This window comes from Taeniopygia guttata, chromosome 10, assembly GCF_048771995.1.
Source record: "Taeniopygia guttata chromosome 10, bTaeGut7.mat, whole genome shotgun sequence".
Lineage (NCBI taxonomy): Eukaryota > Metazoa > Chordata > Aves > Passeriformes > Estrildidae > Taeniopygia > Taeniopygia guttata.
In genome coordinates, this window is record NC_133035.1 from 20,537,311 (window position 1) to 20,551,754 (window position 14,444).

Genomic DNA, 14,444 nt, shown 5'->3' on the forward strand with positions numbered 1-14,444 from the left:
CCCTGAGTGGGATCTGGACCACCCCCCGTGGAATCTGACTCGGTTGCCAAACCCCACGGGGATCAGGGACCAAACTCCACCAGGACCTGATCCAGTTGCAAATCCCCTCGTGGAACAGGGAACAAAACCCCCTGGACCAGACCTAGCTGCAAAACTCTGCCTGGGATCAGGAATGAAACGAAACCTGGGGATCAGACACGGGTTTAAAATCCCTCGTGGAATTGCGAATGGCCCTGCCCCCCGGGACCAGACCGATTTGCAAAACCCCTCGTGGAACCGGCATCAGACATCCTCAGGATCAAAGCCAGCTATAAAAACCCTCATGGAACTGGGACCAAACCCAGTGCAAAATTCGGTGTGAAACTGGGGGTGTACAGTGGGGTTGGGGGCATGCAGACACAGCCTGACCCTACATGGAAGCCGGCGTCCCTGCTCAGGGCTGGCGCGTGACTCGGCAGCTGGATCCAGCAGGACAAGGGCAACTGCCACTGCTCCACCAGGGACCTTCACCTCGCCTGGCCCCGCGTGGGGAGGAGGAGGAGGAGGAGGACCATGACAACCACGACGATGACAATAAAAATACCGATGATGATGGGGGCGATGCACAGCAGGGGCACCCCAAGAAGGTGCATGGAGTGTACCAGGGTTGCCAGGAGGCTTGTCGGGCTGGGAATTTGTTGTCCTGCGGTCCCAGCCAAGCCGATGGCTTTTTTTAGCCACATGGAACGGGCAGAGCCTGCTCCAGGAGGAAAAACAGCCCTGGGAGCTGGCAGCCCCCGGCGGAGGGGCTGGGGGAGCTGCAGCAGTCCTTGACGTCGGCTGGCTTTAACATTAACCAGAGCAGGAGCGGGGGGGCCGGCAGCGCTCCGGTGTCCCTGCTCCCACCGCCCAGCCCGCGCTGCCAGCCTGCTGCCAGCAGCCGCGGCCCCACGCCAGCCCCGCTCGGGGCTGCCTGGCCGCTGCCCCCCTGGCTGCCCTTGGCCTGGCCCCGCGGCTGGAGCCGCCCAGGGACCGCAGCGCCGGCAGGACGAGGTCAGGCCAGCGCCGGGGCAGTCCGTCCCCCCGCGAGGAAAGGGCGAGGGCGGCCGTGTGGCACAGGCCCAGGGAAGGCCCCAGACAAGGGCACCGCCCGTCCATCCCCGGCCACAGCCCAGCCACTCTCCCTGCGGTGCCGCTCCAGTGTCCCAGCGTGGCCGCCCTGGGGACACGAGTGCTGGCAGGGCTGGCTGTGGGGCTGGCACCTCAGGGGGTGACGGGTCCCACAGGTTTGTGACCCAGCCAGAGCATAAGAGGGACACGATCTGGGGCTCCGTGTGTTCCCCGCTGCCCACAGGTGCCCGTGTCTGCCCGTGGAGGGGACACCGAGGGGCTGACAGGGCCTTGTTTCCTCGTGCTGCCCACAAATGCAAGAGCCCCCAGCACCGCCCAGAGCTGCTGGCCCGCAGGCTGGAGTGGGGGCTGTGTCCCGCCTTGGGCAACCATCCGACCTCCTGGGGCTGCCAGCACGACCCTGCTGGGACCCCTCTGGGGACTCCTGCCCAGCGCTGGCAGCGTTTCAGTGCCCGTGATCCCAGAGCTGTGGGTGCTGCTCACACCCAGCTGCCAGCCACCACCTCTGAGTGTGCCGCTGAGGGGACACCCATGGCCGCGGCATCCCTGAACCCCACAGAGCCACACGTCGCCGTGAGGTGCCAGACCCATGAATTACCCCAAACTCCCTGAGCTTGCTAGCACCGCAGGATCTCATCGTGACGCCTGAGGCCGTGTGCACAGGAATGAGGTATCTCCATAGCCACCCCTGCTACCAGGGACCCCCAGGAAGGGCCCCCAGTGGGTGCTGCCCCCCAAACCAGGCTCCGTAGCAGCCCCATGGTGCTGGAAGCCCCTCAGTGTGCTGGGGCTAAAACAGTTCTGGGCACACCATAGGACCCCTTTAGGGCCGGCGCCACCCCAGAAACGGCGGGGGGCAGAGCCAGGCCCCAGCCGCTCCCGGCCCAGAAGGGGGATGACTCCCGGGCCGGCAGCAGCCGCTCCCGGGCCTGCAGCAGCCGCCCCCGGCCCTCGCTCCCCCGGGGCCCCGGCGCGGTGGCGGGGCCGGGCCGGGGCGGGAAGGGGCGGGCCGGGCCTTTGTTGTTCTGCGGGCGGAGCCCCCCGGAGCCGCCCCCGCGCCGCCCCGCACCGCCGGGGGGGACACCCGGAGCCGCCCCCGCGCCGCCCCGCACCGCCGGGGGGGACACCCGGAGCCGCCCCGCACCGCCGGGGGGACACCCGGAGCCGCCCCCGCAGCCCGCGGCTCCCGCCGCGCCTCGGAGCCGCCGAGCGGGTGAGCACCGGGGGCACCGGGGGCACCGGGCGCGGGACGCGCGTACGAGCAGCGCGTGCACCGGGCGGCGGGGCCGCGCACGGGGGACCCCGAGGGACGTGAGCCGGGGGGGTGGGAGTGCACGGGAACGTGGGAGCGAGCGTGTGTGCCTGTGGGAGTGTGCATGTGTGTCTGTGAGAGTGTGCGTGTGTGCTGTGAGAGTGTGTGTGTGTATGCCTGTGTGTGTGTGTGTGCCTGTGGAGTGTGCATATGTGTCTGTGAGTGTGTGCGTGTGTGATGTGAGAGCGTGCGTGTGTGCTGAGTGTGTGTGTGTGTACCTGTGTGTGTGTGCGTGTGTGTGCCTGTGAGAGTGTGTGTGCCTGTGAGTGCGTGTGTGCCTGTGAGAGTGCGTGTGTGCCTGTGAGAGTGTGCATGTGTACCTGTGAGCGTGTGTGTGTGAGTGACTGTGAGTGACTGTGTGTGTGCATCACTGTGTGAGTGACAATGTGTGTGCATTGCTGTGTGATTGTGTGACAGTGTGTGCATTGCTGTGTGATTGTGTGACGGTGTGTGTGCATCAGTGTGCGATTGTGTATGTGAGTGACAGTGTGTGAGTGGCCATGTGTGTGCATCACTGTGTGACTGTGCGAGTGACAGTGTGTGAGTGACAGTGCATGCATATCGCTGTGTGGCTGTGTGTGTGCACCTGGGTGTGCCTCTGTGATTCCGAGCCGGTGGGTGTGCCTGTGTGTGTGCACGTGCAAGTGTGCTTGTCAGTGTGTGTGTGTGTGTGTGTGTGTGTGTGTGTGTGTGTGTGTCTGTGTGTGTGTGTGTGTGTCTGTGTCTGTGTCTGTGTCTGTGTCTGTGTCTGTGTCTGTGTGTGTGTGTGTGTCTGTCTGTGTGCTGGTCAGTGTGTGTGTGTGTGTGTGTCTGTGTCTGTGTGTGTGTGTGTCTGTGTGTGTGTGTGTGTGTCTGTGTCTGTGTGTGTCTGTGTGTGTGTGCGGGCTGCGGGCGCACCAGGGCCGTTCCCACAGCCGGTTCCCAGGCCGGTGTTTGCCGCCCGGGGCGTGAGCACCCCGTGACCTCTCTGCGTGTGTTTACATGTGCCGGGTGTGCGTACAGCGGGCCGAGGGTGCGGAGCTGCGCACACGGTGCTCGGGACGGGCGTCACAGGCTGCTCACGGGGAGGCATGACGGTGCCCGCGCAGGACTCAGACACGCATGTGTGCAGCGTGCCCCACGTGTGTGATGTGCCCTGCACACCTGCGGGGTGCACACGTGCGGTGTGTCCCAGACATGCGGCCCCTGGTCTTGGGGTGCGGGGAGGGTCGGGGTCCCATGGGCTTTTGGGTCATCCCTTGGGCCCTAGTGCCTGCTCCAACTGGGCCTGGGGTGGCTTAGGGGGCTGGCACCTCCTCTGACCCCAAGGAGCACCAGGGCAAGGGTAGCGAGGGTGCCACAGGACCAAGGGTACCATGGGGCTGAGGAGAGCAGTGCTGGTTGGGCTCAGGGAGTCAGGACTGGCTGGGAAGGAGGCAGCCATCCCTGAGCCTGCACCCTCCATTCCTGCACTCCAGGGAGCTGACATGCCCGTGCTCCAAGCCCACCACCTCGCTGTCCCCCAAGGGTGCTCGCTGGCTGGAGTTCCTGCTGGCTCTTCCCTGCCCTGTGCCAGGAGTGGGGACCCCATGCAGCATCCCGTGTATCCTGCAGCTCCCCAAGCAGGCAGTGAGGGGTGTGGGCAGTGCGGGGTGTGGGCAGTGCGGGCAGTGTGGGGTGTGGGCAGTGCGGGCAGTGTGGGGTGTGGGATGTGGGCAGTGTGGGCAGTGTGGGGTGCAGGCAGTGCAGGGTGCGGGCAGTGCAGGGTGCAGGCAGTGCAGGGTGCGGGCAGTGAGGGGTGCAGGCAGTGCTGGCGTCGCAGGGGCCAGGTGGACTGTGGGGATACCGTGTTGTTCTCAGAACTGCCTCTGCCGTCGTGCAGGAGTGATGAGAGCAATGAGACAGGTGTATGTTGTGGGGTACCCAGTGCCCTGGGTGCAGGTGCCCCACAGCACTCTGCCAGGGCGCAGGGGATGCTGTGGGGCAGTGTGGGGCTGGCTCGCCCCAGCCAGGGTGTCCTGGCAGTAGGGTCTGAGCTCACGGTGGGCCAGAGGGGTAGAGGGGCAGCCCAGCGTGGCCCATGGGAGGCCCTTGGCTCAGGCAGGGTGTCACAGCCGGTGCAGGTGGGATGGGGGATGCCCCGGGCTGCCTGGGGAGCCCTGTCAGGCTGGAGGCTGCCCCAGCCCCTCGTCCTGCTTGCTGCCTCTCCCAGGAGGCTGTCAGGCCGCAGCAGAGCGCCCCAGCTGTGGCCGGGTATCCCCGCTGAGGGGGACCCACGGCAGCGGCGCTGAGCAGCCGGGGCTGGAGCAGCTGTGCAGGGCCCGCCGCCGCGCACTGCAGGTGTGCATGCATGGCTGCTCACACACTGCGTGTGCGCGCAGAGCAGGGACTGCCGGCTGCTGTCTGGCAGCTCCCAGCAGCCAGCTGAGCCGGGGGCGTGCGTGGGAGCCCCGCGAGCGGGGAGAGCCCGGCCGTGTGCGCTGTGTGCGAGCCGGGCACAGGGCCCTGAGCAGGGCCGTGCTGGGGCAGGCTGCGGAGCAAGGTGGGAGCTGGTGGGCAGCGGCAGCAGCGGCAGCGAGGCGCACACAGCCTGTCCCGCTCTCTGCAGGCAGCAGCAGCGCCCAGCTCCATCACCGCCTTCCCAGGCACCCACTGCCAGTGGGAACGGGTGGCGGGCACTGGCGTGGGAATTCGGCGCAGAAACCACTGCTCCACCTGCCTGCTGACCCCAGGCCACAGGTTTTGGTGCTGCCCCAACACCCAGAGAGGTTTCCCCATTGCCGGCAGTGGGCAGGGAGGGTGGCACGGCCGCCGCACGGGTGCGTGCCAATGCCTGCAGCAGGGCGTGGGGCACGCACAGGCCTGCTCGAGTGCGGAGCGGGGCAGGGTGCTGCGGTGCCCCCGGCGCTGCCCCGCTGGCAGCTGTGTGGGCAGGACAGAGATAAATGGGAGTTCGGCGTAAACAGCCCTGGCTGCCAGCAGCGCTGGAGTGGTGCTTAAAGGCACAGGCTCTGGCCTGGTTCTGCTGCCTGCTCTTGCCCTCCCTCCCTGCCTGCTCTGCTCTCCTTTTCCTCCCTGCCTGCCCCTTCCCTTCGTCCCGCTCCTGCCCTCTCTGCTCACCCCAGAGCAGCGGCCCTCCCCACAGGAACTCCCGTCCTCGCTGCATGCCATCACACCGGGCTGTTGACACAACCCTGCCACGGCCATGCACAGGTGACAGCCAGGTCCCTGAGCCCCCCAAGGTGCCGTGAGGTGGCATGGGGTAGGGGACCATGGCTGCAGGGTGAGTGCCTTCCCCCACCCCATTCAGGGTGACGTGCACGCCTGGGTGACGTTGAGCCCCGTCTGTCTATGCCACTTCCCGGGCAAAGGGTGCTGCTGATAAGGCTGGGGTGGAGCTGTGGGGCTGTCCCAGACCTGGGAAGGAACGTCAGGCTCCATCAGGAACAGCAGGACAGGAAGGGGGCAAAGTCGATCTGGGGCAGAGGGGCACCCCAGAGCCGCAGCCCCTGGACATCAGGTATGACCTGTGAGCGGGCACTGTCCAGCAGTGCCAAGCGGGCCGTGTGGGAGTGTGGGCACGGCTGTCTCAGGAGTGTGGGCACAGGCATCCACAGAGTGTGGATAGAGCTGTCCCGCGAGTGTTGGGAGCATTTCTCCTGGGCAGGGGGCTCCAAGTGGGTCCCACCACTGCGGTCCAGGGCTGGGACTGACCAAGGACACGGGAAGCTCTGCCCCACACCCACACTGGGAGGGCAGCGCGGGGTACCCTGGCCCCAGGAGTGCTGCCTGCTGCAGGGGAATGCCGGACCCCATCCCTCTGTCCCCCTGTCCCTGTTGCCAAGGCGATGGAAGGAGCTGTCATTAACAGTTGCGTGGGCGCTGCTGGCCGGGTGGGCAGTGCTCTGAGGGCTGTGGGGCTGTGAGCCCTCCCCACAGCCCAGCCAGGGACAGACCCCCCCGAGGGCCAGGCAGAGGATCTTGCCCAGCACTACCTGCTCGGGGGCATGGCCACACCGGACCCCTGGGACGGGCACAGGGGCCGGCAGGGATGTGCCACCTGTACCTTTAGGGACACCGGTGCAGGCCAGGTCTGCCCGTGGTGGGGCTGGCTCAGGCACCCCGTGGTACCCCATGTCTCCCCAGGGAGGGCAGGGAGCGCTGGGCTCCGACCAGAGCCCCCAGCCGCAGCAGCGTGGCCGTGGGGCACAGCGGAGGGGCAAGGGGGAGGCTCTGGCAGCGGCCCTGGGGCCGAGCTGCTCCCAGGGCAGCCGGACACTCCCGGGACAGCTTTTCCGGGGACAGCGAGATACAGTCCCCGGCAGCCCCTGCTGCAGCACCCCCGGGATCCCGCGCCCACCGGATTCCCTGCCGCGGGGTGGTTGCAGGGAGACCCCGGCTGCCGCTAGCGCCGGGGACAAAGCCCCGTTCCCTCCGGGCCGTGGCGGGCGCGGGGCGGGGGCTGGGGCCGGGTCCCGTGGGGGCGGTACGGACCGGGAACCGCCCGCCTCCTCTTCCGAGCGGCCACCCCGCCCGGGCACCGGCGGCGTGGGGGGCTGGAGCGGCTCGGTGCGGCCGGAGCGGCTGGCTGCGGCTCGGGGACGCATCGGTAGGGCTCGGGCGGGGCCGGTTCGGTTCGGTCCGGCCGGGCGGGGCCCCGCCCGTGGCTGCTACGGCCGGTGCCGAGCGGCGGGCGGGACGGCCCGGGGCGGAGCGGGGCGGGGGCCGGGCCGTGCCGTGCCGTGCCGAGCCGAGCCGCTGAGCCCCTTCTCTCCCCGCAGGTCTCCAGCGCCCGGGCGCCTTCGCGGGCGCGGCGGAGCCCCGCGGCTCGGTCCGGGATGGCGGCGCGGCCGGTGCTGCCGGTCCTGGCGGCGCTGCTGCTCTCGGCGGCTCCGGAGCCGGTCCCGCGGGTCAGCCTGCCCTACGGTGAGTGTCCGCTGACCTTCGGTGGGTGAGGGTCCGCCGGCACCGGGGAAGGGAGTCAGCCCCCGCCGAGGGCTCCGGCTGGGGTCTCCCCGGGGCGGCGGAGCGTCCCGCGTCCCCCGGGGCTCTGTTCGCCGCGTGGAAACGCCGTGTGACAGCCCCGCCGGCTCCCCAGGGCTCGGGGAGCCCTCCGTCAGCGGGACATGGGCGAGGGCCGGGGCAGACCCCGGGGTGCTGCGGGGTGTAGGGGCGCGCAGACCCGCACCGAGGGTGGGTGTGTCGGGGCACCCAGGGCCACCTGTGCGGGCAATGCTGGTGGCCGTGCTCTGTACCAGATGGGGCCGGCCGGGGGCCTCTGCCCGTGGGCCCCCTCCCTGCTCAGTATGTCCCTGCGTGGGGGACACGCCACAGCCCCTTTCTGTGCCGTGCTCTGCTCCGGACAGCTCTCAGCCCCTGTACAGGCACTTGTCAGCTGCGTGGCCCCAGAGTGCGGGGGGCTGCCCTGGGCAGGGGCCAGGGAAGGATATCCAGGAGGGAGCTAGGCCAGGCAGAGCTGTAACAAGTGGGGGCCTGGTTGCAGCCCCCTCCTGCCCTGCAGAGCCCCTAGCAGCTGGCACAGGCTGGGCGAGCCGTGGGGCACGCTGCTTGGGCTGAGCCCTGGCAGCTGTGCCGTGTGGGGGAGCCACCCACGGCTGTGCTGCCAGGAGGTGGCTGGATCCAGCTGCTGCCGGCCAGCAAAGCCCATCCCGAACTGTGCTGGGAGGGTGCCGTGGTTTGGGCAGCGGCGAGCGCTCCCTGGCTCAGCGTGCTGCAGATCACTGCTGTGGATGTGGCCCCACCACATGCTCCCATGACCGCTGGCCACGGCCGTGGTGGCTGCAGCAGATGTGGGACCTGCTGAGCTGGACAGGAGGCTGGGACCCAGTGAGACAACCAGCTCGGCATCATGCCATGCTGTGCTGTGCCGCGTTGAGCCACGCTGCCTGGCCCTGCCTGCACAGACCGGTTCTGCCCCGTGCCCTGCACACCTGTGGGAGCTGTGGGGCTGCAGCCACGGGCAGTGCTCAGGGATCCCAGCCTGGACCCCAGCGAGGCAGGAGGAGCTGGGCGGGAGCGTGGGCCAGTGGCCAGTGTGTGTCCGGTGTGTGTCCGGTGGTGGCTCCCATGGAGCGTGGCCACGTGGGGCTGTGGTTGGTGGGAGGGAGGAGCTGGGAGCTGCTCCCCTGGGAGCCCTGGATGTGCCTGCAGCAGGTTTGTCTGGAAGAAGCAGGTCTTGTCCTGACAGGTCCCTGGCAGCCACACCAGCAGCTAGCTCCCCATGTCGGCACAGCTCTGCAAGGCACAGGGGCCCCCTTGCCCCTCCGCTGCCGTGCCCACCACCGGCAGCATCACCCTGCCACGAGGGTGCAGGACCTCTCACAGGAGGGTGCCCTGGGGCATCAGCTTCCTCCTCTCTGCACCCCTGGGAGAGCTGGTCTGGTGCTGGGGCCAGCTGAGCCCCCCGGACTGGGGGAGATGCTGCCCCATCTACAAACACCTGGGGTTTGTGGCCTCACATCTCCTCAATCCCTGACACTGGCTCTGACCAGGCAGGGTCTGGCAGGAGCCCTGGGGTTGTCCTGGCGGGACTCTGGAGCAGGCAGGGGGTGGGGGGAGGTCAGGGAGTCCCCAGAGTGTCAGGGGTCAGGGAGTTGGCAGCGTGAGTCAGCCCAACGTGTCCTGCTCACGCAGCCAGGCCCATCTGATTCAGAGCGGCGGTAGGAGAGGAAGGGCTTCCGGGGCCAGGCCACCCACGCGGGACGGGACAGGACGGGACGGGACAGGACGGGCGCTCCCTGACTCTGCATGGCCACTGGCCCGTGGACAGCAGCGGGCTGAGCCCCGCACCCAGCACGGCAGCATGGGCTGAGCCCTGTGCCTGGCACAGGCTGAGCCCCTTGGGCTGGCCAGGAGGATACTCCCAGCACTCATCTCCCCCTGCCGTGAGGCTGGGGTCCCTGTGGCCGGGCTGGGCTGAGCCTCCCGTGCTGCAGGGCTGAGCTCTAGGGCTGGACGTGGCTGGGCAGTTGTCCAGTGCTAGGCAGGGCTGTTGTGGCACCCTCAGGGCCAGGAGGCGGCTGTGCCCCGTGGTGGCCTCGGGCACTACCACGGCCCTACAGGGTTCACTGTGGTGTGTGGTGCCACGTGTGTCTGGCAGTGTGGGCAGAGCCGGATCTGGCCCTGGCTGCTCCGGGTGGGTGGCATGGCCGAGGTGCTGGGCGGAGGGGCCGGGAGCAGCCGTGGTGCAGGGTCCTGGGGTCGGGTGCCAGCACGAGGCTGATGCCTGTCACTCTTTGCCCCACAGACTCGGCCGAGAGAGTCGTGCGGCGCTTTGAGGCGCCTGGGGTGTCCAACTACACGGCCCTGCTGCTGAGCCCGGACGGTGGGACCCTCTACCTGGGGGCACGAGAGCTGCTCCTCACTCTCAACACCAGCAACTTTCAGCCCAGCTCCCCTGTTCATAGGGTGAGCCCAGGGATGGGCTGGGCAGCCCTTGGGGAGGGAGGTGGCACCCATCTAGCTGGAGTGCAGGGGATCCACTCCCCACCAGCGTTTTGGGTCTGTGTGAGCCATCGTGCATTGAGGAGCAACTGCCCCAGAGCAGGATGTTTGAGGTGGGGAGGATGTGGTTGCTATGAACAAGCCCAGGGAGGATGTGGGTGGACCAGCCAGGGACAGTGACTGTGCCTTCTCCACAGCTGCAGTGGAGTGCAGATGAGGAGAAGAAGAGGCAGTGTGTGTTCAAGGGCAAGGACCCCCAGGTGAGCCCCATTGCAAGTAGGCATCGGGGACAGTGGTGGGTGTGGGCAGGGTGGGTGTGGGTGAGACAGCTGAGCCAAGGACTGAGCTGGGTCCTCTGACGCCCACAGAGGGACTGTCACAACTACATCAAGCTGCTGCTGCAGCTGAACAGCACCCACCTGTACACCTGTGGGACCTGCGCCTTCAGCCCAGCCTGCGCCTACATCGTGAGTACGGGAACAGGGTCCCCTGCAGGTCCCCCCGTGCGGTCAGGGCCCTGCAGGGGGGTCCTCGGCGCTGGGACACGTGCTGCTGGCTCACAGCCTCATCCTGCTGCAGAATGTGCAGCACTTCAGCCTGGAGCGGGACGCGTCGGGGAAGGTGGTGTTGGAGGACGGGAAGGGACGCTGCCCCTTTGACCCTGAGTACCGCTCCACAGCTGTGATGGTCGGTAAGGCACGACACCCTGGGACCCCCGCCCTTCCTCCCTGCGCTGCCTCAGGACCCTTGCCCTCCCTGAGCCACCCTGGAGCCCTCACCCTCCCTGCAGTGCCCTGGGACCTTTGCCCTCGTCCCCGTGCCTGCCCCTCCCTGCGTCTGCCCGGCCAAGCCGAGCCAAGGCCGGGCTATCAGAGCCCCAGCAGGACGCAGGGCCGTGCTGGCGGCGCGTGGCGGGTCCCAGCAGGAACGTGTCTTTGGCAGACGGCGAGCTCTACGCCGGGACCGTCAGCAACTTCCAGGGCAATGAGCCGACCATCTCCCGCAGCCAGGAGAGCCGCATCGCCCTCAAGACCGAGAACTCTCTCAACTGGCTGCAAGGTGAGCGCTGGGGCTGGCACGGCTGCGCGGGGTCCCTCTCCCCTGCAGCGTGGGAGGCAAGGGATGAGGCCAGCGGTGCTGAGGGTGCTCGTGCCCCCAGACCCGGTGTTCGTGGGCTCAGCCTACCTGCGGGAGAGCCTCCCTGCCGGCAATCCTGAGGGCGACGACGACAAGGTCTACTTCTTCTTCAGCGAGACCGGGAAGGAGTTTGACTATTTTGAGAACACCATCGTCTCCCGAATCGCACGTGTCTGCAAGGTGGGCATACGGCAGCAGGGGCGTGTGGGGGCTGTGCCTGGGGGGTGACTCACTGCTGGGCTGGGGGGGATGTGAGGCCATCCTGCATGTCTCCAGCCCTCGGTGCCCGAGCTCCGTTCAGTCAGCGTGTGGGCGCCCTGCGGCCGCAGCGTCGCCCCCTGACCCGCTGTGCCACGCAGGGGGACCAGGGCGGGGAGCGCGTGCTGCAGCGGCGCTGGACAACCTTCCTGAAGGCACAGCTGCTCTGCTCGCACCCTGAGGATGGGTTCCCCTTCAACGTGCTGCAGGACATCTTTGTGCTCACTCCGGGTGAGCTGCGCTGGAGGGAGACACTCTTCTATGGTGTCTTCACCTCGCAGTGGTGAGTGGTGGGGACCCGGGGCAGCACGGGAGGTTTGGCAGAACCAGGGCCTGATCTTGCCACGGGCTCTGCCTGTCCTCACCAGGAACAAGGGCGGACTGGGCAGCTCGGCCGTCTGCGCCTTCCCCATGCGCAGCGTGCAGCGCGCCTTCGGCGGGCTCTACAAGGAGGTGAACCGCGAAACGCAGCAGTGGTACACGGACACCAGCCCCGTGCCAGAGCCCCGGCCAGGCATGGTAGGCGGCCCCTTGGCACCCGCCCGAGCACAGGACGCAGCGCTGCCCCGGTGCTCTCCTGGTCCCAGTGGCTGCCACAGCTGCCCAGTGGTACCCAGCCACTTCCCCAAACCCTTCTGAGCCCCTTCCTTTCCCCGCAGTGCATCACCAGCCACACACGGCACCTGAAGATCAATTCATCGCTGCAGATGCCGGATCGGGTGCTGAACTTTATCAAGGACCACTTCCTGATGGACAGCCCCGTGCGCAGCCAGCCGCTGCTGCTGCAGAGCCACCGGCGCTACCAGCAGATCGGCGTGCACCGCGCGCAGGGCCTGCACGGCACCTACGACGTCCTGTTCCTGGGCACGGGTGGGTGCAGGCGGGCCCTGGGGGCAGGGGGGGTGCCCTGCACCCCGGCCCTGTTCAGCACAGCCCCTCTGTTTGCAGACGACGGGCGGCTGCACAAGGCTGTGCGGGTGAACCACGGCGTGCACATCATTGAGGAGATCCGCCTCTTCCCTGACGGGCAGCCCGTCCTCCAGCTGCTGCTGGACCAGGAGCAGGCAGGAGCCAGGGCGAGGGGGGCACTGGGGGCTCAGCCTGCTTGGGGCTGGTCCTGTTTGTGGGCTGGGGGACAGGGACCTGGGAAGGGAGGGGTGTGCAGGAGCCTGCCCCGCTGACCCCAGCGTGTCCTCTCCCGCAGGGCCTCGTCTACGCAGCCACCCACACAGCAGTGGCCCAGGTGCCCTTTGCCAACTGCAGCCTGTACCGCAGCTGTGGGGAGTGCGTGCTGTCACGGGACCCCTTCTGCGCCTGGAGCTGGGGTGCCTGCCGCAGGCTCACCCCACATCCCCCAGCACACCCACAGTAAGTGCTGCACCCTCTGCCAACCCCCCACCCCACGGCACCCCACTGCCCTGCCCTCACTCTGTTCCCAGGCTCTGGGCACAGGACATCGAGGGTGCTGACACGGAGCGGCTCTGCCAGCTGGCCAACACCTCCCAGCCCCGTCCCCGCATCCTGCTGGCCCCAGGTGAGCTCCCGCTGGTGCTGCCACATGAGCGCGTGTCCCGGGGCTCCCCCACATCCCAGACTCCTGCTCCCCCATGCTCCATCAGCCCCCTGCCCACAGCTGGGGTCCCCTCGCTGATGTCCCCTTGGGTTCTCTCCGCAGCCTCAGACGCCCCGTGCCAGCAGATCCAGCTACCTCCCAACGCCGTGCGGCCGCTGCCGTGCCAGCTGCTCTCCAACCTGGCCTCGCGGCGCTGGCTGCACAACGGGGCACCTGTCAACGCCTCCTACCTGGTGCTGCCCGACGGGGCCCTCATTCTGGTGGGCAGCCCCGAGCGTGCGGGCACCTACGAGTGCTGGTCGCTGGAGGAGGGGTTCCGCAAGCTGATGGCCAGCTACTGCGTGGGCGTGGAAGAGCCGGCCCTCGGGCCAGCAAACTCTGGCAGGAAGGTGGCTGCCGGCCGCGACGCCCTGGAGACCGTCAGCACATCCCGGAGCACCTCGGCGGTGGGCAGTGCTGCGGCTCGCCTGGACGGCAAGACCTACTGGACCGAGTTCCTGGTGATGTGTGTGCTCTTTGCTGCTGCCGTCCTCGTGCTGGCATTCTTTGTCCTGCAGCGGCACCGTGACGGCATGAAGGCCTTGCTGGAGCCCGGCGACCCCAGCAGGCACCAGAAGCCGCCCCGCAAGCCGGTGGAGAGCCTGCCCCTGAATGGCAGCAGCCTGCCCAGCACGGCTCCTGAGCACAAGGGCTACCAGGCCCTGCAGGACAACTACATCGTCAGTACCCCTGTGCATGAGCCCCCAGGGCCCCCACGCACCTTCTCTGAGTCGGAGAAGAGGCCTCTCCATGTCCGTGACAGCTTCGTGGAGGTGTCTCCTGCCTGCCAAAGACCCCGGGTGCGCCTGGGCTCCGAGATCCAGGACTCGGTGGTGTGAGCGGGACGAGAGCTGAGCCCTCACTCACAACTGCCTGTGCTCTGCTGAGCCTCGCCGGACCATGCACCGCTGCCAGGGTCCGTGTTGTCTGTGTGTGCATGCCCAGAGCCTGGCACCCACCGTCTGCGGCAGCACCCACCAGCCAGCGGGGCCTAGACCCCGGCGGGCTCCCTGGGCATCACCTCGGTACTCGCGGGTGTGAGGGGTGCCTCACGCCTTCCAGGGGCCTGCAGGACGGTTCCAGCCCAGCGTCCCTGCTGCAGGGACAGACACGGTTCCTGGCTCAGGCTGCTGGTGCGGGCTCTGCCAGGCCCTGAGCCCCTCTATGCAGAGGGCAGGAGGGGGCAGCCGCAGACCCCTCGTGCCCCAACTCACTGTGACGTCCCACTGGGGACCCAGGGCCAGCGCGGCTGGGCAGGGCCAGCCCCGCGGCATGTGCTGTGTGTCTGTGCTTGGTTCGTTTTTAGTATGTGGAAAATGTGAATTGTGTCCGGGGAAGGGGAGCTGGGAACAGCTTCCCCTGCGCTGGGTGGGCAGGGAAGCCCCCACGGCCCCATGTGCGTGTGCGGAAACGTCTTTTGTTTTTATATAAAGTCCTTCAGACACGTCTGTGCAGCAGGGCTGTGTGCCTTCCTGGGCCAGAACCATCCCAGCTGGCCCCACAGAGGGCAGCCACGTCTGGCTCTCCATGCAGGCAGAGGGAGATTCTGCCCGTGGCTTCAGAGGGGCCAGA

General features: G+C 68.0%; 1 protein-coding gene across 3 annotated transcripts; it reads left to right on the top strand.

Moving 5' to 3' along the window:
• Positions 1-2,242: 2,242 nt before the first annotated feature.
• Positions 2,243-14,320, top strand: SEMA4B (semaphorin 4B). Of its 3 annotated transcripts, none has more exons than XM_030281537.4 (15): positions 2,243-2,323; positions 7,183-7,327; positions 9,669-9,829; positions 10,063-10,125; positions 10,234-10,332; positions 10,445-10,556; positions 10,808-10,924; positions 11,025-11,182; positions 11,362-11,543; positions 11,629-11,779; positions 11,920-12,130; positions 12,209-12,324; positions 12,465-12,628; positions 12,700-12,794; positions 12,936-14,320. In XM_030281537.4, exons 2-15 carry the CDS (start codon positions 7,240-7,242, stop codon positions 13,709-13,711), a joined length of 2,493 nt encoding a protein of 830 aa, XP_030137397.4. In that variant the 5' UTR covers positions 2,243-2,323; positions 7,183-7,239; the 3' UTR covers positions 13,712-14,320. The 3 variants fall into 3 exon arrangements, with proteins under 3 accessions (XP_030137397.4, XP_030137396.4, XP_030137395.4); XM_030281536.4 differs by lacking the exon at positions 2,243-2,323 and adding an exon at positions 5,493-5,921; XM_030281535.4 differs by lacking the exon at positions 2,243-2,323 and adding an exon at positions 6,879-7,010.
• The last annotated feature ends 124 nt before the right edge of the window (positions 14,321-14,444 follow it).